This window comes from Bombina bombina, chromosome 1 (genome assembly GCF_027579735.1).
Source record: "Bombina bombina isolate aBomBom1 chromosome 1, aBomBom1.pri, whole genome shotgun sequence".
In the NCBI taxonomy this organism is placed as follows: Eukaryota; Metazoa; Chordata; class Amphibia; order Anura; family Bombinatoridae; genus Bombina; species Bombina bombina.
In genome coordinates, this window is record NC_069499.1 from 1,547,056,675 (window position 1) to 1,547,081,432 (window position 24,758).

Here is a 24,758-nt window from a genome sequence, read left to right on the forward strand (position 1 = left end):
ATCCTAGCGTTTGTGAAACGCTAGGATTGACCATTGAAACAAATAAAGGGGACGCTGTTTTGCTTGAGAGGTGACGTTTTCACCTCTTAGCCAACAGCTGTGCGGGAAATACGGCTCGTCTCCCTGTGGCGCCAGATTTACCGCACGGCTATTTGCCAAGAGGTGGAAATGTCGCCTCTTAGCAAAATAGCGTTCTGCCGTGGGCTGCCTTAGCAGCTCAGAACGGCCAACACTTGAAACAAATAAAGGAGCATTTTTGCCCCTTTCAATGGTCAATTCTAGCATTTCACAAACTCTAGGATTGACTTTACATTAAAGGGACAGTCTAGTCCAAAATAAACTATGATTCAGATAGGGTATGTATTTTTAAACAACTTTCCAATTTACTTTTATCACCAATTTTGCTTTGTTCTCTTGGTATTCTTAGTTGAAAGCTAAACCTAGGAGGTGCATATGCTAATTTATAAGACCTTGAAGGCCGCCTCTAATCTGAATGCATAGACAGTTTTTCACCACTAGAGCGTGTTAGGTCATCTGTGTCATATAGATAACACTGTGCTCACGCACGTGGAGTTACCTAGGAGTAAGCACTGATGGGCTAAAATGCAAGTCTGTCAACAGCACTGAAAGGGGGCAGTTTGCAGAGGCTTAGATACAAGATAATTTAATAAAGATACAGATATTTTAAAATAATAAAAATTCTGGTGTAGACTGTCCCTTTAAGTACCAAGATATAGAAATAGGTCCCCGCTTAAATGACCACTAAATACAGCTGTATTATATAATTGACAATTTTACTATAAAAATACAAGGCAATAGCATTTATTTTGAATTTGAAATAAGCATCAGAATATATTCTGGCTAATTTTAAAGTTAATCCAGTTTTGCCTCCCCTTGTATCATGTGACAGCTATCAGCTAATCAAAAAATGCATATACATATATATATATATATATATATATATATATATATATATATATATATATATAATGTAAAAAGGAAGAGCGGCAATAGAAAACTGTCCTATTATCTTAGTAAAAATAACACACTGCTACCTAGGGAAATACGTGTTTTCTGTAAAGCACTGCAGTGGTAAAAAATGGAATCTGTATGCTACACATAAAGGGCTAGATTACAAGTGGAGCACACAAAATTTGCCCGTTTGCGGGAGCGCAATAATTAACCAGTCATTGCAAGTGGCTGGTTATTGCTCCCGAGAGCTCGTGGTAGCAATTAGCGCTCTGAAAATTAACCAGAGATCCGATCTCTGGTTAATTTTCTAAAAGTGACCCAAATGTCCTCAAAATAGAGGGATTTATATTTTTTTATTGAAAAGAAAAAATGTATTTACTGTTCCCAGTAAATATATATGTATATGCTTATATACATATATATTTGCTAATTGCTGCCCATCGCTGTGCTACTTACCTCTTCGCTGCGTGTCAGGAGGAGGCAAAGACACCCCAGCCAAAGGCTTAAAATATACCGCCCACTTTCCCTATCCCCCAGTCATTCTGCAGAGGGAACAAGGAAAAAGTAGGAGAAATATCAGGGTAAAAAGGTGCCAGAAGAAATCTTATAAAAAAAAGCCGCCCAACAAAAATAAATTTAGGGGTTGGGTCGTTGACTCTCCCTGCCAGGAAGGAAAGGAATGGAATTTATCTGGTAAGCATAAATTATTCTTTCCTTCCATAAGGCAGGGAGAGTCCACTACTTCATTCCTTACTGTTGGGAAAACTATACCCAAGCTCCAGAGGACACTGAAGGAATAACGGGAGGGAACAAAAAAAGATATAGCATGATTAAGTGATATTGATCACAAAACATTGCTAGTCTTTTGTCAAATAAAGACATTTTATCATAACTAGTGCTGTGGACATTACACTTGTTGGTTAGGGAACAAAAAAGGAGACAGACCCTATTCTGAGGGCTCCGCAGCCTACAAAACGTTTCTCCCGAAAGCTGCTTCAGCCAAAGCAAACACATCAAACTTGTAAAATTTAGAAAAAGTGTGTAAGGAGGACCAGCCGCCTTACAAATCTCATCCATAGAGGCTTCATTCTTAAAAGACCAAGAGGAAGCCACTGCTCTAGTGGAATGAGCCGTTATCCTCTCAGGAGGCTGTCGCCCCGCTGTCTCATAAGCTAAGCGGATAACAGTCCTCAACCAGAAAGATAGGGAAGTCGTAGTAGCCTTCTGCCCCTTACGCTTCCCCGTATAGATGACAAATAAAGAGGAAGATTGTCTGAATTCCTTAGTAGCCTGAAGATAGAACTTCAAGGCACAAACCACATCTAGATTGTGAAGCAAGCGTTCCTTCGCTGAAGGAGGATTAGGACACCCTAATTTAGTACGTAAAACCGCCTTATCAGCATGGAAAACAAGATAAGGGGGGTCACATGGCAAACCAGAAATCTCTGAAACTCTGCGCGCAGAGGCAATAGCCAAATTTAAAAAGAACCTTCCAAGATGATTATTTAATATCGACAGTATGCATAGGCTCAAACGAAGCCTGCTGCAAAACACCAAGAACAAGATTAAGGCTCCAATACGGAGCCCCCAGATCTAAACACAGGTCTGATCCTAGTCAGAGCCTTAACAAAGGACTGCACATCCGGAAGCTCAGCCAATCTCTTGTGCAGTAACACCGACAGAGCCGATATCTGTCCCTTCAGGGAACTAGCAAATAGACCCTTCTCCAGTCCATCCTGGAGAAAAGATAAAATTCTGGCAACCTTAACCTTATGCCAGGAAAAGCCACGCTCTTCACACCAGTACAAGTAAGTCCTCCACACTTTATGGTAGATACGACGAGTAAATGGCTTACGAGGTTGAGCCAGAGTGTCGATAACACTCTCAGAAAACCCTCTCTTGGCTAAGTCTAAGTGTTCAATCTCCACGCAGTCAGCCTCAGAGAATCTAGCTTTTGATGAACAAAGGGACCCTTTATCAGCAGATCTCTGCAACAAGGTAACCTCCACTGAGATGAGGACATCCCCACCAGATCCGCAAACCACATCCTTCACGGCCACAAATGGAGCAATCAGAATCACTGATGCTCGCTCCTGTTTGATGCGAGCCACCACATGAGGGAGAAGCGGTAATGGAGGAAAAAGATATACGAGTCTGAACATCCATGGTACTGATAGAGCATCTATATGTTCGCCTGAGGATGCCTCGACCTCGACCCATACCTGGGTAGTTTGGTATTGAGGCAGGATGCCATGAGATCTATCTCCGGCATTCCCCACTCGCTGCATATCTCTGCAAACACCTCTGGGTGGAGAGACCATTCCCCTGGGTAAAAGGATTGCCTGCTGAGGAAGTCCGCTTCCCAGTTGTCCACACCCGGGATGTGGATCGCTGAAAGCGTACATCTGTGAGTCTCCGCCCACTGTAGTATCCGAGATACTTCTCTTATCGCCAAGGGACTTCTCGTTCCCCCTGATGGTTGATGTAGGCAACAGAGGTTAAAGTGTCTGAAGGGAATCTGATAAACTAGGACGAACCCAGAAGGGGCCAAGCCTTCAAGGCATTGAAGATTGCCCTGAGTTCTAATATATTGATCGGAAGTAAGGACTCCTCCTGAGTCCATAGCCCTTGTGCATTCTTGGCACCCCAAATGGCTCCCCAGCCGGAAAGGCTTGTGTCCGTAGTCAAAATCTCCCAGGACAGTCTCAAGAAGCACGTGCCTTGGGACAGATGATCTGGACAGAGCCACCAAGAGAGCGAGTCTCTCGACAGGTTGTCCAGCACAATCTGTTGAGACGCATCTGAATGGTCACCGTTCCATTGTCTCAGCATGCATAGTTATAAGGTTCTGAGATGGAATCTGGCAAAGGGAATGATGTCCATACAGGACACCATGAGTCCGATCACCTCCATACACTGGGCCACTGAGGCTCTCAAGGAGGCCTGGAGGGCAAGACAAGCAGAAGTTAGCTTGTAACGTCTCTAATCTGTGAGAAATATTCTCATGGATATGGGGTCTATTATCGTCCCCAGGAAATTCACCCTTGGAGTAAGAGAACTCTTTTCCAAGTTTATCTTCCATCCATGTGATCGAAGAAGACTGAGAACGGACTCCTATAGTGACGAAAGGCAAAGAATGACTGGGGGATAGGGGAAGTAGGAGGGATATTTAAAGGGACACTGAACCCACATTTTTTATTTCGTGATTCAGATAGAGCATGACATTTTAAGCAACTTTCTAATTTACTCTAATTATAACATTTTCTTCATTCTCTTGGTATCTTTATTTGAAATGCAAGAATGTAAGTTTAGATGCCAGACCATTTTTGGGTTGTCCTTGCTGATTGGTGGATACATTCTTCCACCAATAAAAAAGTCCTGTCCAGAGGTCTGAACCAAAAAAAAGCTTGATGCCTTCTTTTACAAATAAGGATAGTAGAGAACGAAGAAAAATTGATAATAGGAGTAAATTAGAAAGTTGCTAAAATTTTAAAATTGCATGCTCTATCTGAATCACGAAAGAAAAATTTGGGTTCAGTGTCACTTTAAGCCTTTGGCTGGGGTGTCTTTGCCTCCTCCTGGTGGCCAAGTGTTGAATTTCCCAACAGTAAGGAATGAAGTCGTAGACTCTCCCTGCCTTATGGAAGAAAATGTATATACCGTGCACTTTTGCACATGCTCAGTAAGAGCTGGAGCCTCAGAAAGTGCACGTTTTGATAATGGAAGTTAAAAGGAAAGATTATTTAAATTGTGTGCTTTATCTGAATCATTAAACTTTAAATTTTAGTGTCCCCTTTAAATTTTCCTCAATAGATTGGCAGCTACCAACTCTGCTGAAAGTATGATCTATGTACGCACTGACCATTTAGTAAAGTAACGTTATTTCTCAAATAAAAACACAAAAACATAAATTATGCTACCAGATAATTTCATTTCCTTCTGTACAAGGAGAGTCCACTGCTTTATTCCTTACTGTTGGGAAATACTGAACCTGGCCAACAGGAGGAGACAAAGACACCCCAGCCAAAGGCTTAAAAACCTCTCCTCCATTCCCCAGTCATTCTGCCGAGGGAACAAGGAAAAGTAGGAGAAATATCAGTGGTGAAAGAAGAAAATTATAATTTAGGGGGCCGCCCATCGGGCCGTGGACTCTTGTTCAGAAAGCAATTAATTTATGTTTTCCTTTTTAATATATGGAGAGTCCACGGCTACATTCCTTACTGTTGGGAAACTTATACCCAAGCTCTAGAGGACACTGAATGATAACGGGAGGGACAAAAAGAGAGGCGGACCCTATTCTGAGGGCACCACAGCCTGAAAAACCTTTCTCCCGAAAGCTGCTTCAGCTGAAGCAAAAACATCAAACTTGTAAAATTTAGAAAAAAGTGTGCAAGGAGGACCAGGTAGCCGCCTTACAAATCTGATTCAGAGGCCTCGTTCTTAAAGGCCCAAGAGGAAGCCACTGCTCTAGTAGAATGAGCCGTAATTCTCTGAGGTCTATGTCCCACTGTCTCATAGGCAAGACTCCTCAACCAAAAGGATAAGGAAGTCAAAGAGACCTTCTGGCCCTTACGCTTCCCAGAATATGCCTGAAATAAGGAAGAAACTTGTCTAAAATCCTTAGTAGTTTGAAGATAAAACTTCAAGGCACGAACCACGTCCAGATTATGAAGTAAACGTTCCTTTGAAGAGGAAGGATTAGGACACAAAGAAGGGACCACAATCTCTTGATTGATGTTGCGGCCTGACACGACTTTAGGGAGAAACCCTAACTTAGTCTGTAGGACAGCATTATCCGAATGGAACACCAGATAAGGAGGCTCACATTGCAAAGCGGCAATCTCAGATACTCGGCGCGCCGAAACAATAGCCAGTAGAAAAAGAACATTCCAGGACAACAACAACTTAATATCAATTTCATGCATAGGCTCAAACGGAGCCCGTTGTAAAACCTTAAGAACCAGATTCAGACTCCAAGGGGGAGCCAAAGTTTAGAACACAGGTCTGATCCTAATCAGAGCCTTAAAGGGACACTAAACCCAAATTTTTTCTTTTGTGATTCAGATAAAGCATGCAATTTTAAGCAACTTTCTAATTTACTCCTATTATCAAATTTTCTTCATTCTCTTGGTATCTTAATTTGAAATGCAAGAATGTAAGCTTAGATGCCGGCCCATTTTTGGTGAACAACCTGGGTTGTCCTTGCTGATTGGTGGATAAATTCATCCAATAAAAAAGTGCTATCCAGAGTTCTGAACCCAAAAAAAAAGCTTAGATGCCTTTTTTTTTCAAATAAAGATAGCATGAGAACGAAGAAAAAATGGTAATAGGAATAAATTAGAAAGTTGCTTAAAATTGCATGCTCTATCTGAAACACGAAAGAAAAAATTTGGGTTCAGTGTCCCTTTAACAAAGGACTGAACATCTGGAAGCTCGGAGAGCCTCTTTTGCAGTAAAACAGACAAGGCCGAAATCTGTCCCCTCAGGGAACTGGCCGAAAGACCCTTCTTGTGACGAAAGGCAAAGAATGACTGGGGGATGGGGGAGAGATATTTAAAAGGGACAGTCTAGTATAAATTAAACTTTCATTATTCAGATAGGACTTTTAATTTTAATCAACTTTCCAATTTACTTTTATCATCAAATTTGCTTTTTTCTCTTGGTATTCTTAGTTTAAACTAAACCTAGGTAGGCTCATATGCTAATTGTTAAGCCTTTGAGGGCTGCCTCTTATCACAGGCTTTTTAAATCTCTTTTCAACACAAAGAGACAGAAAGTACACGTGGGCCATATAGATAACACTGTGTTCAGGCACAGGGGGTTATTTAAGATCTAGCACAAAACAATGCTAAATTTAAGACAATAGATAATAAACAGTCACAGTCATGTGATCAGGGGCTGGAAGAAGGTTCCTAGATACAAGGTAATCACAGAGGTAAAAAGTACATTAATATAACTGTGTTGGTTATGCACAACTGGGGAATGGGTAATAAAGGGATTATCTATCTTTTAAAACAATAACAATTCTATGGTAGACTGTCCCTTTAAGACTTTGGCTGGGGTGTCTTTGCCTCCTCCTGGTGGCCAGGTTCAGTATTTCCCAACAGTAAGGAATGAAGCCATGGACTCTCCTTGTATTTAGAAGGAAAATTCTTTAGTTATGAACAGATCAGTTTATATTGTTCTTTCATTATATTAGAATACAGTTATGAAATCCTATGTTAAAAACACTTAAAATGCAGGAAGCTCAGAACAGCCATAAACAGGACACACAGGAGTAATTTGCTATTCTTGCATGTTCAGCAAAGAGAAAGCATTCTGTACATTGTTACAGAGTTAGCAAATGTAAGCTACTGGAAGTTTTAAAAAGGGATATTAAACACGTTTGAGATTTAAATAGAAACTGCTTAAAAGGAACACTAAAGTGAACATGAATTCATGATTCAGATACAACACACACTTTTAAACAACTTTACACTTCACTTCAATTATCTAAATATACACAATATTTTTATATGCGTACTGAGCATGTGCAAGATTCACAGAATATATGTATTTTTATGATTGGCTTATGGCTGTCACATGATGCAGTAGGAAGGAAAATGAAACCAACTTTGAAATTAGTCAGAAAAAAATTCTACCACTCAAACTAAATGCATTTTGCATTGACTTTTTACTATGCATTTATTGATTATGCTATTCTGTGTTTAGTGGTTATTTAATTATTTGTAGTAAAACTAATTTTGTAATAGTACCTTCATTATTTATTTTGTTCCCTTTGACTGTAATTAAAAACTGAAAATATAATTTTTAAAAACACACCTAATAATATTCTCAGAATAATCACCACAAACTTCCTGTGTTTTGTTAAATTGCTTTCTAGAAGTAAAGTACATTTTGCCATATATCCCTCTCTGCTTTTATATATATTATGTATGTATGTATGTATGTATGTATGTATGTATGTATGTATGTATGTATGTATGTATATATATATATATATATATATATATATATATATATATATATATATATATATATATATATATATATATATATATTTATTTATTTATTAGTTTTTTGTTTCCTGTGTTCTTTTTTTCCTGTCAGGTTTGTAGAGGTTTTGTCAATCAATACGGCTCCGGGCGGTATGACTATCAGCCAATAAATAATGGATCCTTGAGAATACAAAATGCTACATTAAAATTTTAATTTGTTTTCTTAATCTTTACATGCAAAAAGAGAGCTTTGTATAAATAATTTTTTTGTATGCAGAACATATTTTTTGTGCATACTGTCCATTTAACTTTAAAAGATATGCCTCTTACTGTTCCAGATCTCCTGTGACTTTGCACTGTAAACTCTGGACAAAAAAGTAAATCAGCAATTGCTAAGAGTAGAGATTCAGCGAGTGGGCGAGAAACATCCTCATCCTCTTCCTCATCCTACAAAAAACAGAATGATCAAACAGCAGAAAGGAATCAAGAAATAAATGTTATAAGAGAGAGCGAGAGTAGGGAATAGAGAGGGGGAGACAAAGAGAGGGTGTGTGTGTGAGGGGGGGAGAGAAAGAGAGAAAAAGGAGAAAGGAAAAAAAGGAGAAAATAAGGAGAGAGAAAAAAAAGGAGGAGAGAGAAGAAAGAAAAAACAAAGAGAGGGAAAAAAATATGCTACAGCAATAGACAAATAGAGGGCTTAATTGGGCCTGGGAGAGGGAGGGTAATGGAAAGAACCCATCAAGGGGCCCATTGGCACCAGGAGAAAACAGCAGGTAAGTAAGTGTAAGGGCTAATCTAATCTAATCTAAGACCCCCTCTGAGGAAGCGTTCGTGAAACGCGCGTCAGGGGTCCGGCAGGGGCAGCTTAGTCTCTCCTGTTGTTTTGTTTTTAATGTGCTTACTCTTGTGGAAAATAGATTAAGAAGTGGTTTAATTTATGTCCTCCAATCCTTTATTATCATATATTAATATTAATACAGCCCTCGGATTGTAAGGGCTTAGTTAATTCTAATTCTAAAACGGATTGGGGATATTGAATAGTGGACTGATATATCTAATAGCTATTACGCAAACCACAGAGTTCAAGTGGTTTTAATTCACATCCTTTGCTACTGAATGAGTGTGAGTTCCTTAGTTAATTTAATAAACTTTAATGTATGAATGATTGGGAACGATTTAATTATTTTGAACACTTTTTGATATTAGTAGAGTTAGTCTGATAATACTCAGTGGAATTATTCTCTCTTTAAACTTTGTTGTACTCTCAGTTACAACTAGTTTGTCTAGTTGTTGTCAGTTGCCCTATTGAATAATCCACTCCAGGTTTCGCTGTTGTTATATACAAACTCAAATTCTAGTAATTAGAATACTATTATTACAAATTAATATAGGCTAAACCTGGTACCATTCTTGTAACTCTACTCCCTTTTACTCCCCCCCCTCTTTTCCTCTAAACTAATCTAACCATAGTCATGCCTTGGGAAGAGAGAGAGCAATGGAAAGTGGCCAAACAGGTTATAGAGTAGTGTTGGGGAAGAGTGACAAGTTCTAAGTAGAAAGCCAATCATAAAGCACTTGTATTAAGCAGGAATGAAAGGACAGGGAAAATGGCAGAAAACTAGTAGAGAGCTCACTATGACAGGCTTTTGAGGGCTTACCTGGCTGCGACCTGCCCCAGGTACTGAGGACCAAAAGAATCCCCTCCAATCTGCGTCCTCAAAGATATATGGCAGGACCCGTGTCAGAAGTCGTGCACAGTTCAGAACCATTTGCTTTTCATTATCTGAATGACATCCACTGTCTGCTCCTGCGACTAGCTTCTCAACTGCCTATAGAGCACAAGAAGGCAGTCAGCACCAGGAATATAGTTTGGAGGTTATTGTCCCACAACTAATTCAATATCTAATAATTTTCTGCTCTCTGCTAGCTCCCAGCAAACTCACCTTGTAGCAGAGCGTTGCCAGGTTGGACGGTGACTCCTCCCGCACTGCGCGGATCTCAGCAGCTGGAATAAGTGCAAAAACATCTTGTACTGAGGTGGCTGAATCAGACCAAAACTGGTCCCAGAATGCGTCATCTGTAGCCTCCACTGGCTGCAAGACATGTAAAGAGAAGTTAATTACATAAAATAAGGAAGGAGGCAATGCACAAACACACATATATACAACAGATGTAGACTTGCTCCTTAAATACTAAGAGCTGCAAACAGATGCAAACCAATTATCACATCTGTAACAAAAGAGAGAAGTGCTCAATCAAAGATCACACAAAGGCATAACAGCTTTAGCTAGCCACCACGCCAGCCCTTGTATCCCAAAATATGTCTTTAACAAAGAACTTACCCAGCTTAAAAAGACAGTCCATTCCTGAAATACCCGGAAATCCACCAATGAACAAGAGACATGGTAACCCCAAACATATGTTTCTGCCTTTTTTGGGCTTCTTTGGCGAGGTGCAGCCATATAGGCATAGTCACTTTGAGCAAGGATTTCAACTTGTTGCCTACATTAGTTATAGGGAGACTAGTCTCCAAGGTTTATGAGAAGGGAAGACAGTCAGAATCTTAACTAGATAGACAGATAAACCACAGAAAAGTTCTTCTCTTTGGGCTAAAAGAGGCTGCATGTGGGGTGATGATCAAGGTACAGGTACAAATCCCCAAATATGAGATTCTAAAATCCAGAGACTTATTCTGAAATCCAAACTTTTTAATTAATATTTTGCCTGTAAATCGCAATCTTATATGCCTGTGTCTTTGTTTGTGTTCTAAAATGCAAATAAGTCTATATTCAGTTTAAAACAAATATTACCTGATTACAGTACTGTACTATCTTTAGGTGGGTACAATGTATACAAAAAGTATGAAACATATCAATCTACAAGTTACAACATGGCAGCTCCCAGTGTTTTATAGACACTAAAACTTTACACTTATTTTGTCACTTTTTAAACAACTAATGAAACTTTAAAAAATACATCTACATGTTAGTCATGGACTAATCTTTTTTTTTAATGCATCATTCTATCTAGCATGTATTTAGTGTTTAATGTCCCTTTAAGGACCAACGACGTACAGGGTATGTCCTACAAAAAAAAGCTCCTTAACGACCAAGGACGTACCCTGTACATCGTCGACGTTTCCAAGCGGTGAAAGCGAACCCGATCGCTTCCAGACGCTTTCATTTTATTGCAGTGATGCCTCGATACCTGCAATAACATTTGTTAGCCACCCGAGGCAGAGGCGTTGGTGGGTGGGAGCCAATATGGGAGGCGGGTGGGCGGCCATCGATGGGAGGATCTGAGCCAGAGGGGGGCGGGATCGCTTGCGGGGCGCGCACGGGGGCGCTTCACTATGGAACAATTAATGTACTGCATATGGTGGGGGAAAGGACTGGGGAGGGTGGGCCGCTACACTACAGAAATTTTTTTTATTTATTTTTAAAAATACCATATTTTATGGCAAACTGGGTACTGGCAGAAAGCTGCCAGTACCCAAGATGGCTCACAATAAGTTAGGAGTTAGAGAGCTGTTTTGGGGGGGGGGGGGGATCCTACACAGTAGAATAAGTTTTTTTGGGGGGGGGGTTAAACAAAAAAAAACAACAACAAAAAACGTTTATTTTAGTACTGGCAGACTTTCTGCCAGTACTTAAGATGGCGGGGACAATTGTGGGGTGGGGGAGGGAAGAGAGCTGTTTGGGAGGGATCAGGGGTGTGATGTGTCAGGCTGATCTCTACACAAAAGCTAAAATTAACCCTGCAAGCTCCCTACAAGCTACTAATTAACCCCTTAACTGCTGGTTATAATACACGCGTGGTGCGCAGCAGCATTTAGCAGCCTTCCAATTACCAAAAAGCAACGCCAAAGCCATATATGTCTGCTATTTCTGAAAAAATTTAGAAACTATTTAGCATGGGTGTTTTTTGGTGGTTGTAGATGTGTAACAGATTTTGGGGGTCAAATTTAGAAAAAGTGTGTTTCCATTTTTTTCCTCATATTTTATAAAAAAAAATTATAGTAAATTATGATGAAAATAATGGAATCTTTAGAAAGTCCATTTAATGGCGAGAAAAACGGTATATAATATGTGTGGGTACAGTAAATAAGTAAGAGGAAAATTACAGATAAACACAAACACCACAAAAATGTAAAAATAGCCCTGGTCCCAAACGGACAGAAAATGGAAAAGTGCTGTGGTTAAGGGGTTAAACATAAAATAGGGCCTATTTTTATAAAAAATAGAACAATGTGGGAGTTCCATACAGTGGTCACTTAATGGGAGCAGGGCCATACGGAGAATGGTTAATTGTGACCCAGCAGCTCTCTGCGACGTCTATAGGCAGGAACCCATGAGGATGCTGTGCAGATTACTCTGACAATTTTATTTAATGTTGTTATTTAGTTCTCTATTTTAAACAAAACGGTTAGTTAAGCTATGGTCTAACAATATGTTTTATACAATACAATAAAGTGGATTTAAATAAAAAACTAGAAAATAGTCTCTACACACTCAACTGAGACAGAACAAAAACAGAATTTATGCTTACCTGATAAATTACTTTCTCTTGTGGTGTATTCAGTCCACGGATTCATCCTTTACTTGTGGGATATTCTCCTTCCCAACAGGAAGTGGCAAAGAGAGCACACAGCAGAGCTGTCCATATAGCTCCCCCTCTAGCTCCAACCCCCAGTCATTCGACCGAAGGTTAGGAAGAAAAAGGAGAAACCATAGGGTGCCGTGATGACTGTAGTTTAAAAATAAAAACCACCTGTCTTAAAATGACAGGACGGGCCGTGGACTGGATACACCACAAGAGAAAGTAATTTATCAGGTAAGCATAAATTCTGTTTTCTCTTGTAAGGTGTATCCAGTCCACGGATTCATCCTTTACTTGTGGGATACCAATACCAAAGCTTTAGGATACGGATGAAGGGAGGGAACAAGACAGGTACCTTAAACAGAAGGCACCACTGCTTGTAAAACCTTTCTTCCAAACATAGCCTCCGAAGAAGCAAAAGTATCGAATTTGTAAAATTTGGAAAAAGTATGCAGCGAAGACCAAGTCGCTGCCTTACAAATCTGTTCAACAGAAGCCTCATTTTTAAAAGCCCATGTGGAAGCCACTGCTCTGGTAGAATGAGCAGTAATTGTTTCAGGAGGCTGCTGGCCAGCAGTCTCATAGGCCAGACGGATGATGCTTTTCAGCCAAAAGGAAAGAGAGGTAGCGGTCGCCTTCTGACCTCTCCTCTTACCAGAATAGATAACAAACAAAGAAGATGTTTGTCTGAAATCCTTAGTTGCTTGTAAATAGAACTTTAAAGCACGAACCACATCAAGATTGTGTAACAGACGTTCCTTCTTCGACGAAGGATTAGGACACAGAGAAGGAACAACAATTTCCTGATTAATATTCTTATTAGACACAACCTTAGGAAGAAAACCGGGTTTGGTACGCAAAACTACCTTATCTGCATGGAACACCAGGTAAGGTGAATCACACTGTAAAGCAGATAACTTTCCAAGATAAAAGCTTAATATCTATGGAATGTAAAGGTTCAAACGGAACCCCTTGCAGAACTGAAAGAACTAAATTCAGACTCCATGGCGGAGCCACAGATCTATAAACAGGCTTGATTCTGACTAAACGTTTGAACGTCTGGTACCTCTGCCAGACGTTTGTGAAAAAGAATAGACTAAGCAGATATCTGTCCCTTTAAGGAACTAGCTGATAATCCTTTCTCCAATCCGTCTTGGAGAAAAGACAAAATTCTGGGACTCCTAACCTTACTCCATGAGTAACCCTTGGATTCGCACCAAAACAGATATTTTCGCCAAATCTTATGGTAGATTTTCCTGGTGACAGGCTTTCTAGCCTGAATCAGAGTATCAATAACCGACTCAGAGAAACCACACTTTGATAGAATTAGGCGTTCAATCTCCAAGCAGTCAGACGCAGAGAAATTAGATTTGGATGTTTGAAAGGACCTTGTATTAGAAGGTCCTGCCTCATTGGTAGCGTCCATGGTGGCACAGATGACATGTCCACTAGGTCTGCATAACAGGTCCTGTGTGGCCAAGCAGGCGCTATTAGAATCACCGAAGCCCTCTCCTGCTTGATTCTGGCAACCAGACGAGGGAGGAGAGGAAACGGAGGAAAAACATAGGCCAGATTGAAGGACCAAGGCGCTGCTAGAGCATCTATCAGCACCGCCTGGGGATCCCGGGACCTGGACCCGTAAAGAGGAAGTTTGGTGTTCTGACGGGACGCCATCAGATCCAATTCTGGAGTGCCCCATAGCTGAGTCAGCTGGGCAAATACCTCCGGATGGAGTTCCCACTCCCCCGGGTGAAAAGTCTGACGACTTAGAAAATCCGCCTCCCAGTTGTCTACTCCTGGGATGTGAATTGCTGAGAGATGGCAAGAGTGATCCTCCGCCCATCTGATTATTTTGGTTACTTCCATCATTGCTAGGGAACTCCTTGTTCCGCCTTGATTATTGACGTAAGCTACAGTCGTGATGTTGTCCGACTGAAATCTGATGAATTTGGCCGCAGCTAGCTGAGGCCATGCCTGAAGCGCGTTGAATATCGCCCTCAGTTCCAGAATGTTTATCGGGAGAAGAGCTTCTTCCCGAGACCATAAGCCCTGAGCTTTCAGGGAGTCCCAGACTGCACCCCAGCCCAACAGACTGGCGTCGGTCGTTACGATGATCCACTCTGGTCTGCGGAAACACATTCCCCGAGACAGGTGATCCTGAGACAACCACCAGAGAAAAGAATCTCTGGTCCCCTGGTCCAACTGTATTTGAGGAGACAAATCTGCATAATCCCGATTCCACTGTTTGAGCATGCACAGTTGCAGTGGTCTGAGGTGTATCCGTGCAAAAGGGACTATGTCCATTGCCGCTACCATTAGTCCGATTGTCTCCATGCACTGAGCTACAGATGGCCGAGGAATGGAATGAAGAGCTCGGCAAGTAGTTAAGAGTTTTATCTTTCTGACCTCCGTCAGAAATATTTTAAATTTCTACCGAATTAGGGTTCCTAGGAAGGGAACTCTTGTGAGGAGGGAGAGAGAACTCTTCTTGATGTTCACCTTCCATCCGTGAGACCTCAGAAAGGCCACTACAATTTCCGTGTGAGACTTGGCTCTTTGGAAAGTCGACGCCTGAATTAAGATATCGTCTAGATAAGGAGCCACTGCTATGCCCCGCGGTCTTAGCACCGCCAGGAGGGACCCTAGCACCTTTGTGAAAATTCTGGGAGCAGTGGCCAACCCGAAAGGGAGAGCCACAAACTGATAATGCTTGTCCAGAAAGGCGAACCTGAGAAACTGGTGATGATCTTTGTGGATAGGAATGTGAAGATACGCATCCTTTAGATCCACGGTAGTCATATATTGGCCCTCCTGGATCATTGGTAAGATTGTCCGAATGGTCTCCATCTTGGATTGGTCTGAAAGTTCCTTCTTTTTTGGGAACCACAAACAGGTTTGAGTAAAACCCCAGTCCTTGTTCCGCAAATGGAACTGGGTGGATCACTCCCATTGTATGTAATTCTTCTACACAGCGTAAGAATGCCTCTTTCTCTGTCATGTCTGTAGACAGACGAGAAATATGGAACCTTCCCCTTGGAGGGGAGTCCTTGAATTCTAAAAGATATCCCTGGGATACAATCTCTAAGGCCAAGGGATCGTGTACGTCTCTTGCCCAGGCCTGAGCAAAGAGAGAGAGTCTGCTCCCTACTAGATCCGGTCCCGGATCTGGGGCTACCACATCATGCTGTCTTGGAGGCAGCTGCAGGCTTCTTGGCCTGTTTACCCTTGTTCCACCCCTGGCAAGGTTTCCAGGCTGCCCTGGGTTGTGAAGTATTACCCTCTTGCTTTGCAGCAGGGGAGGATGAAGCGAGACCACTCCTGAAATTCCGAAAGGAACGAAAATTATTTTGTTTGTTCTTCGTCTTGAAGGACTTGTCCTGGGGGAGAGCGCGGCCTTTTCCCCCAGTGATTTCTGAAATAATCTCTTTCAATTCAGGCCCAAAGAGGGTCTTTTCTTTGAAAGGGATGTTCAATAGTTTGGATTTTGATGACACATCAGCCGACCAGGACTTTAGCCATAACGCCCTGCGCGCTAAAATGGCGAAACCTGAATTTTTTGCCGCTAACTTAGCTAGTTGGGAAGTGGCATCTGTGATAAAAGAATTAGCCAGCTTAAGAGCCTTAATTCTGTCCATAATGTCCTCATATGAGGTCTCCGTCTGAAAAACCTTGTTAAACAAAAATTTTCTTAAGTAAACCCTCTAGTTTTTTATCCATAGGGTCTTTAAAAGCACAACTGTCTTCGATTGGTATAGTTGTGCGTTTAGCAAGTGAAGAAACAGCCCCCTCCACCTTAGGGACCGTCTGCCACGAGTCCCGTATGGGGTTAGATATGGGGAACATTTTCTTAAAAACAGGAGGGGGAACAAAGGGAATACCTGGTTTATCCCACTCCCTAGTAACGATATCCGCAATCCTCTTAGGGACCGGGAACACCTCAGTGTAAACAAGAACTTCTAGGTACTTGTCCATTTTACACAATTTCTCTGGAACCACCATAGGGTCGCTGTCGTCCAGAGTAACTAATACCTCCTTGAGCAATAAGCGGAGGTGTTCTAGTTTAAATTTAAAAGCTAACGTATCTGAGTCTGTCTGAGGAGCAACCTTTCCCGAACCGGAAATTTCTCCCTCCGACAGCACATCCCTCGCCCCCATTTCAGAGCGGAGGTGTTCTAGTTTAAATTTAAAAGCCAACGTATCTGAGTCTGTCTGAGGAGCAACCTTTCCCGAACCGGAAATTTCTCCCTCCGACAGCACATCCCTCGCCCCCATTTCAGAGCGTTGTGAGTGCATATCGGATACGGCTACTAAAGCGTCAGAATGCTCATAATCTGTTCTTAAAACAGAGCTATCACGCTTTGCAGGTAACACGGGCAGTTTAGATAAAAACACTGAGAGGGTATTATCCATAACTGCCGCCAAGTCTTGTAAGGTAAAAGAGATAGACGTGCTAGAGGTGCTAGGCGTCACTTGAGCGGGCGTAACTGGTTGTGACACTTGGGGACCTTCTGTCTGAGAATCATCTTGGCCCACATTTTTAAGTGCAACAATATGTTCTTTAAAATGTATAGACATATCAATACAAGTGGGACACATTCTGAGCGGGGGTTCCACCATGGCTTCTAAACACATTGAACAAGGATTTTCCTTGGTGTCAGACATGTTTAACAGACTAGTAGTAAGACAAACAAGCTTAGAAATCACTTTAATCAAGTAAAAACACACTTTGCAAAAACACGTTACTGTGCCTTTAAGAGATAAAAAAGGCACACAATTTTCCAAAACAGTGAAAAATGCAGCAAACTTTTCGAAATTTTTACAGTATGTGCCTAAAGCATTAGTAAGATTGCACCACTAGCAATAAAAACGATTAACCCCTTAATGCCCAAACCGGATCAATAGTAAGCAAAAGACCGGTTAAAATAACTTCAGCACCTTGCCACAGCTCTGCTGTGGCCCTACCTTCCCTTAGGAGTCAGATTTGTGGGGAAAAAGCTTCTTATGGGCCCTCAAACTGTAGCAGGACCCTCCATGTGAAGACAGCCTGAAGTTCTAGTCAATATAACTGCGCATCTGAGGCGTGAAATTAGGCCCCTCCCACCTTACTCCGGTGCTGTGAGGCCTAAAGAAACACTCCTAAGTGATTTAATAATAGCCATGTGGGTAGCAACCCCTGAAAGAAACCCAAAGGAACCTTCAAAGTGTCTCAAAAACGATATTTTTCTAATAAAAACCGTTTGTCATTAAGTAGTGTCAACCAGCATAAATTAGCCCTGTAAAGTAAGCTAGCAATTCCATACATAGTCTCTGAATACAGCTTACCCTTCCCTCATGGGGATCTTATCAGTCTTTTCCAGCAATATCACAGTCTTGTCTAGAAATAAATGACTGAACATACCTTATTGCAGCCTAACCTGCAAACCGTTCCCCCCAACTGAAGTTTTCTTGTACTCCTCAGTCCTTTGTGGGAACAGCAGTGGATTTTAGTTACAACATGCTAAAATCATCTTCTTCCCTGCAGAAATCTTCATCTACTTTCTGCTAGAGAGTAAATAGTACACACCGGTACCATTTAAAATAACAAACTTTTGCTTGTAGAAAATAAAAACTACAATACCCTTCCGATTGCTTAGAGCCGGCAAAGAGAATGACTGGGGGGTGGAGCTAGAGGGGGAGCTATATGGACAGCTCTGCTGTGTGCTCTCTTTGCCACTTCCTGTTTCTTAAGGAGAATATCCCACAAGTAAAGGATGAATCCGTGGACTGGATACACCTTACAAGAGAAAGCTAGAAAAACTTCTGTGGGACTGGCCTTGTGGACAAGCACAGAAGTTTTTCTAGCTTTTGTTCTGTCTCAGTTGAGTGCATTTCTCTATTTTCTTGTTTTTAAATAAAAAAACTACCATTAGGTTAAATGTATAAGCTGTACTATGACATGTAAATATTGCCTAAATTACATGATTTCGTTTACACTTGGTTCCATCCCCTTTCCCATTTTAAAGATGCAAATATTCCAAAATTCAATATTGCAAAATCCAAACCTTTTCCGGTCCCAAGAGGTTTGGATAAAGGGTTTTGTATTATGTTCTCTTATGTGGTTACATTTTTAGGATTGCAAATAAGGATGACATGAAGAACTGACTATTTGTTTTTTACATTAAAATAAAATGAGATAAAAGTATCACATTTGTATAATAAATTAAGATGACGAGGAACATGCAGAATGATTAACCAACCACAAAAACAAAATTTATGCTTACCTGATAAATTTATTTCTCTTGTGGTGTATCCAGTCCACGGGTTCATCCATTACTTGTGGGATATTCTCCTTCCCAACAGGAAGCTGCAAGAGGACACCCACAGCAGAGCTGTCTATATAGCTCCTCCCCTAACTGCCACCCCCAGTCATCCGACCGAAGACAAGCAAGAAAAAAGGAGAAACTATAGGGTGCAGTAGTGGTGACTGTAGTTTAAAAATAAAAAACACCTGCCTTAAAATGACAGGGCGGGCCGTGGACTGGATACACCACAAGAGAAATTAATTTATCAGGTAAGCATACATTTTGTTTTCTCTTGTAAAGGTGTATCCAGTCCACGGATTCATCCATTACTTGTGGGATACCAATACCAAAGCTTTAGGACACGGATGAAGGGAGGGACAATGCAGACACTTAAACGGAAGGCACCACTGCCTGTAAGACCTTTCTCCCAAAAATAGCCTCCGAAGAAGCGAAAGTATCAAATTTGTAGAATTTAGAAAAAGTATGAAGCGAAGACCAAGTCACCGCCTTACAAATCTGTTCAACAGAGGCCTCATTTTTAAAAGCCCATGTGGAAGCCACCGCTCTAGTGGAATGAGCTGTAATTCTTTCAGGAGGCTGCTGGCCAGCAGTCTCATAAGCTAAGCGGATTAAGCTTCTCAGCCAAAAAGAAAGAGAAGTTGCCAAAGCCTTTTGGCCTCTCCTCTGTCCAGAGTAGACAACAAACAAAGCAGATATTTGACGAAAATCCTTCGTAGCTGGTAAATAAAACTTTAAAGCACGAACTACATCAAGATTGTGTAATAGACGTTCCTTCTTAGAGGAAGGATTAGGACATAATGAAGGAACAACAATCTCCTGATTTATATTCTTATTAGATACCACCTTAGGAAGAAACCCAGGTTTGGTACGTAAAACTACCTTATCTGCATGGAAAATTAGATAAGAGGAATCACACTGTAAAGCAGATAACTCCGAAACTCTTCGAGCCGAGGAGATAGCTACTAAAAACAGAACTTTCCAAGATAAAAGTTTAATATCTATGGAATGCAAAGGTTCAAACGGAACCCCTTGAAGAACTTTAAGAACTAAATTCAAACTCCATGGCGGAGCAACAGGTTTAAACACAGGCTTGATTCTAACCAAAGCCTGACAAAACGCCTGAACGTCTGGAACCTCAGCCAGACGTTTGTGCAAAAGAATAGACAGAGCAGAAATCTGTCCCTTTAAGGAACTAGCTGACAATCCCTTCTCCAATCCTTCTTGGAGAAAGGCTAAAATCCTAGGAATCCTGACCTTACTCCATGAGTAACCCTTGGATTCACACCATATCTTATGATAGATTTTCCTGGTGACAGGCTTTCGAGCCTGAATTAAGGTATCAATGACCGACTCGGAAAAACCACGCTTTGATAGAATAAAGCGTTCAATCTCCAAGCAGTCAGACGTAGAGAAATTAGATTTGGATGTTTGAAGGGACCTTGAAGTAGAAGGTCCTGCCTTAGCGGCAGAGTCCATGGTGGAAAGGATGACATGTCCACCAAATCTGCATACCAAGTCCTGCGTGGCCACGCAGGAGCTATCAAGATCACCGAAGCTCTCTCCTGCTTGATCTTGGCAATCAGACGAGGGAGCAGAGCAAACGGTGGAAACACATAAGCCAGGCTGAAGGACCAGGGCGCTGCTAGAGCATCTATCAGCGCTGCCTTGGGATCCCTGGACCTGGACCCGTAATGAGGAAGCTTGGCGTTCTGACGAGACGCCATGAGATCCAGTTCTGGTTTGCCCCATAGTTGAATCAGATGGGCAAATACCTCCGGATGGAGCTCCCACTCCCCCGGATGAAAAGTCTGCCGACTTAGAAAATCCGCCTCCCAGTTCTCTACTCCTGGGATATGGATAGCTGAGAGATGGCAAGAGTGAACTTCTGCCCATAGAATTATCTTTGAAACCTCCAACATTGCCAGGGGGCTCCTTGTTCCCCCCTGATGGTTGATATAGGCTACAGTCGTGATGTTGTCTGACTGAAATCTGATGAACCTGACCGCAGCTAGCTGAGGCCAAGCCTGAAGAGCATTGAATATCGCTCTTAGTTCCAGAATGTTTATCGGAAGCAGGGCCTCCTCCTGAGTCCACAAACCCTGAGCCTTCAGGGAGTTCCAGACTGCAGCCCAGAAGGCTGGCATCTGTCGTTACTATAGTCCATTCTGGCCTGTGGAAACTCATTACTCTGGACAGATGGACCCAAGATAGCCACCAGAGGAGAGAATCCCTGGTCTCTTGATCCAGATTTAGTAGAGGGGACAAATCTGTGTAATCCCCATTCCACTGATTGAGCATGCAAAGTTGCAGTGGTCTGAGATGTAGGCGGGCAAACGGAACTATGTCCATTGCCGCTACCATTAAGCCGATTACTTCCATACACTGAGCCACTGACGGACGAGAAGTGGAATAAAGAGCACGGCAGTAAGTTAGAAGCTTTGACAACCTGACCTCTGTCAGAAAAATTTTCATTTCTACTGAATCTATCAGAGTTCCTAGGAAGGAAACTCTTGTGAGAGGGGAGAGAGAACTCTTTCCTTCGGTCACCTTCCACCCGTGAGACCTCAGGAATGCCAGAACAATGTCCGTATGGGACCTGGCGATTTGAAAAGTCGACGCCTGTATCAGAATGTCGTCTAGGTAAGGGGCCACTGCTATGCCCCGCGGCCTTAGAACCGCCAGAAGGGACCCTAGAACCTTCGTAAAGATTCTTGGTGCCGTGGCTAACCCGAAGGGAAGAGCCACAAACTGGTAATGCCTGTTTAGGAAGGCGAACCTGAGAAACTGATGATGATCTCTGTGTATCGGAATGTGTAGATAAGCATCCTTTAAGTCCACGGTAGTCATATATTGACCCTCCTGGATCATAGGTAGGATGGTTCGAATAGTCTCCATCTTGAAGGATGGGACCCTGAGATCCAAAATTGGTCTGAAAGTTCCCTCTTTTTTGGGAACTATAAACAGATTTGAATAGAAACCCTGCCCCTGTTCCTCCTTTGGAACTGGGTGGATCACTCCCATAACCAGTAGGTCTTGAACGCAACGTAAGAATACCTCTCTCTTTATCTGGTTTGCAGATAATTGTGAGAGATGAAATCTCCCTTTTGGAGATGAAGCTTTGAAATCCAGAAGATATCCCTGGGAAACAATCTCCAGAGCCCAGGGATCCTGGACGTCTCTTGCCCAAGCCTGGGCGAAGAGAGAAAGTCTGCCCCCCACTAGATCCGGTCCCGGATCGGGGGCTACTCCTTCATGTTGTCTTAGAGGCAGCAGCAGGTTTTTTGGCCTGCTTCCCCTTGTTCCAAGCCTGGTTAGGTCTCCAGACTGGCTTGGACTGGGTAAAATTTCTCTCTTGTTTTGTAGTAGAGGAAGATGAAGCTGCTCCACTCTTGAAGTTTCGAAAGAAACGAAAATTAGTCTGTTTGGTCCTTAATTTGTTGGACCTATCCTGGGGAAGGGCGTGGCCTTTTCCTCCAGTAATATCAGAAATAATCTCCTTCAGTCCAGGCCCGAATAGGGTCTGCCCTTTGAAGGGGATGTTGAGAAGTTTAGACTTTGAAGTAACGTCAGCTGACCAGGATTTAAGCCATAGCGCCCTACGCACCTGAATAGCAAAACCTGAATTCTTAAGTCGTTAGCTTGGTTAAATGAAAAACGGCGTCAGAAATAAATGAATTGGCTAACTTAAGAGCCTGTCTAGGATATCATCCAACGGGGTCTCTACCTGTAGAGCCTCCTCAAGAGACTCGAACCAGAAAGCCGCTGCAGCAGTGACTGGGGCAATGCATGCAAGAGGCTGGAGAATAAAACCTTGTTGTATAAAGATTTTCTTAAGGAAACCCTCTAATTTTTTATCCATTGGATCTAGGAAAGCACAACTGTCCTCGACAGGGATAGTTGTACGCTTAGCTAGAGTAGAGACTGCTCCCTCCACCTTAGGGACCGTCTGCCACGAGTCCCGTGTTGCGGCATCTATAGGAAACATCTTTTTAAAAGCAGGAGGGGGAGAGAACGGTACACCTGGTCTATCCCATTCCTTAGTAATAATTTCTGAAAACCTCTTAGGGATTGGAAAAACGTCAGTGTAAACAGGCACTGCAAAGTATTTGTCCATTTTACACAATTTCTCTGGAACTACAATGGTGTCACAGTCATCCAGAGTCGCTAAAACCTCCCTGAGCAACAAGCGGAGGTGTTCAAGCCTAAATTTAAACGCTGTCATTTCAGAGTCAGACTGAAGTAACGCCTTTTCTGAATCAGAAATGTCACCCACAGATAGAAGCTCTCCTGCTTCGGCTTCTGCACATTGTGAGGGTATATCAGACATAGCTACTAAAGCGTCAGAGAGCTCTGTATTTGTTCTAACCCCAGAGCTGTCTCGCTTTCCTTGTAACCCTGGCAGTTTGGACAATACCTCTGTGAGGATATGATTCATAACTGCCGCCATGTCTTGTAAGGTAAACGCATTGGACGCGCTAGATGTACTTGGCGTCACTTGAGCGGGAGTTATAGGTTCTGACACGTGGGGAGAGCTAGATGGCATAACCTCCCTTTTGTCAGTCTGAGAAACCTCTGGTGATAAATCTTTAAAAGCCATAATATGGTCTTTATAACTTATAGAAAGGTCAGTGCATTTGGTACACATTCTAAGAGGGGGTTCCACAATGGCTTCTAAAAATAATGAACAAGGAGTTTCCTCTATGTCAGACATGATTAACAGACTAGTAATGAGACCAGCAAGCTTGGAAAACACTTTAATAAATGTGAAAAAGCAATTATATAAAAACGGTACTGTGCCTTTAAGAGAAAAAAACTACCACATAAACTGCAAAACAGTGATAAAAAGTAGTAAACTCTACAAATTTTTTACAGTGTGTATAAGGGACTAAAGCAGCATTGCACCCACTTGCAAATGGATGATTAACCCCTTAGGCCCAAAAACGGATTAGAAAAACGTTAAAACCGTTATCAAACAGTCAAACACACTACCACAGCTCTGCTGTGGCTCCTACCTGCCATTAAACACGATTTTTGCAGGAACAAAACCCTCTATAGTGGTCCTAGATGCCAGAGGACTCCTTTAGGGAAGCTGGATGTCTCAGTCTGAAAATCAACTACGCATTTAGAGCGCGAAAATAGGCCCCTCCCACCATGCACTCAATGTCAGAGGGCCTTAAAAAAGTACTCCTAGGAGTAATCTAACTAGCCATGTGGAAAACTAGGCCCCAAATAAAGATTTATCACCCTCAGAGAAAAAACGTTTTTTCTATAAAACATGCAAACGTTTTTACGCTAAGTAATATGAGTATTAACATGAATATTACCCTTTTTTGCAAGCATGATCCCAGTCGCTGTTAAATCACTGTATCAGGCTTACCTCAAATATACCAGGCACTGTCAGCATTTTCTAGACCTTATCTCTCTAGAAAAAAATATACTGAACATACCTCAAAGCAGGTAATCTGCAGACCGTCCCCCCAACTGAAGTTTTCTTTCCATACTCTTCAGTTATGTGTGAGAACAGCAATGGACCTTAGTTACAAACTGCTAAGATCATCAAACCTCCAGGCAGAATTCTGCTTCCAATTTCTGCCTGAGAGTAAAACAGTTAAACGCCGGTACCGTTTAAAAATAACAAACTTTTGATTGAAGGTAAAAACTACACTAAGTCACCACATATCTTGTCGAGAGCTGCAAGAGAATGACTGGGGGTGGCAGTTAGGGGAGGAGCTATATAGAAAGCTCTGCTGTGGGTGTCCTCTTGCAGCTTCCTGTTGCGAAGGAGAATATCCCACAAGTAATGGATGAACCCGTGGACTGGATACACCTTTACAAGAGAAAGGTGCAGGACAACTAATATAACTGGTTCATTAGAAGATACAATATG

General features: G+C 42.0%; 1 protein-coding gene across 2 annotated transcripts in view; it reads right to left on the reverse strand.

Annotated features, from left to right (window-relative positions):
• Positions 1 to 24,758, reverse strand: part of HID1 (HID1 domain containing) — a 155,334-nt gene that overhangs the window by 83,062 nt on the left and 47,514 nt on the right. For both annotated transcript variants that reach the window (XM_053708878.1, XM_053708879.1), the window contains exons 2-4: positions 9,914 to 10,063; positions 9,629 to 9,799; positions 8,301 to 8,417 (exon numbers count right to left, since the gene is read on the reverse strand). In XM_053708878.1, coding sequence (XP_053564853.1) covers positions 8,301 to 8,417; positions 9,629 to 9,799; positions 9,914 to 10,063 — 438 coding nt within the window. The remainder of the gene's footprint in view (positions 1 to 8,300; positions 8,418 to 9,628; positions 9,800 to 9,913; positions 10,064 to 24,758) is intronic.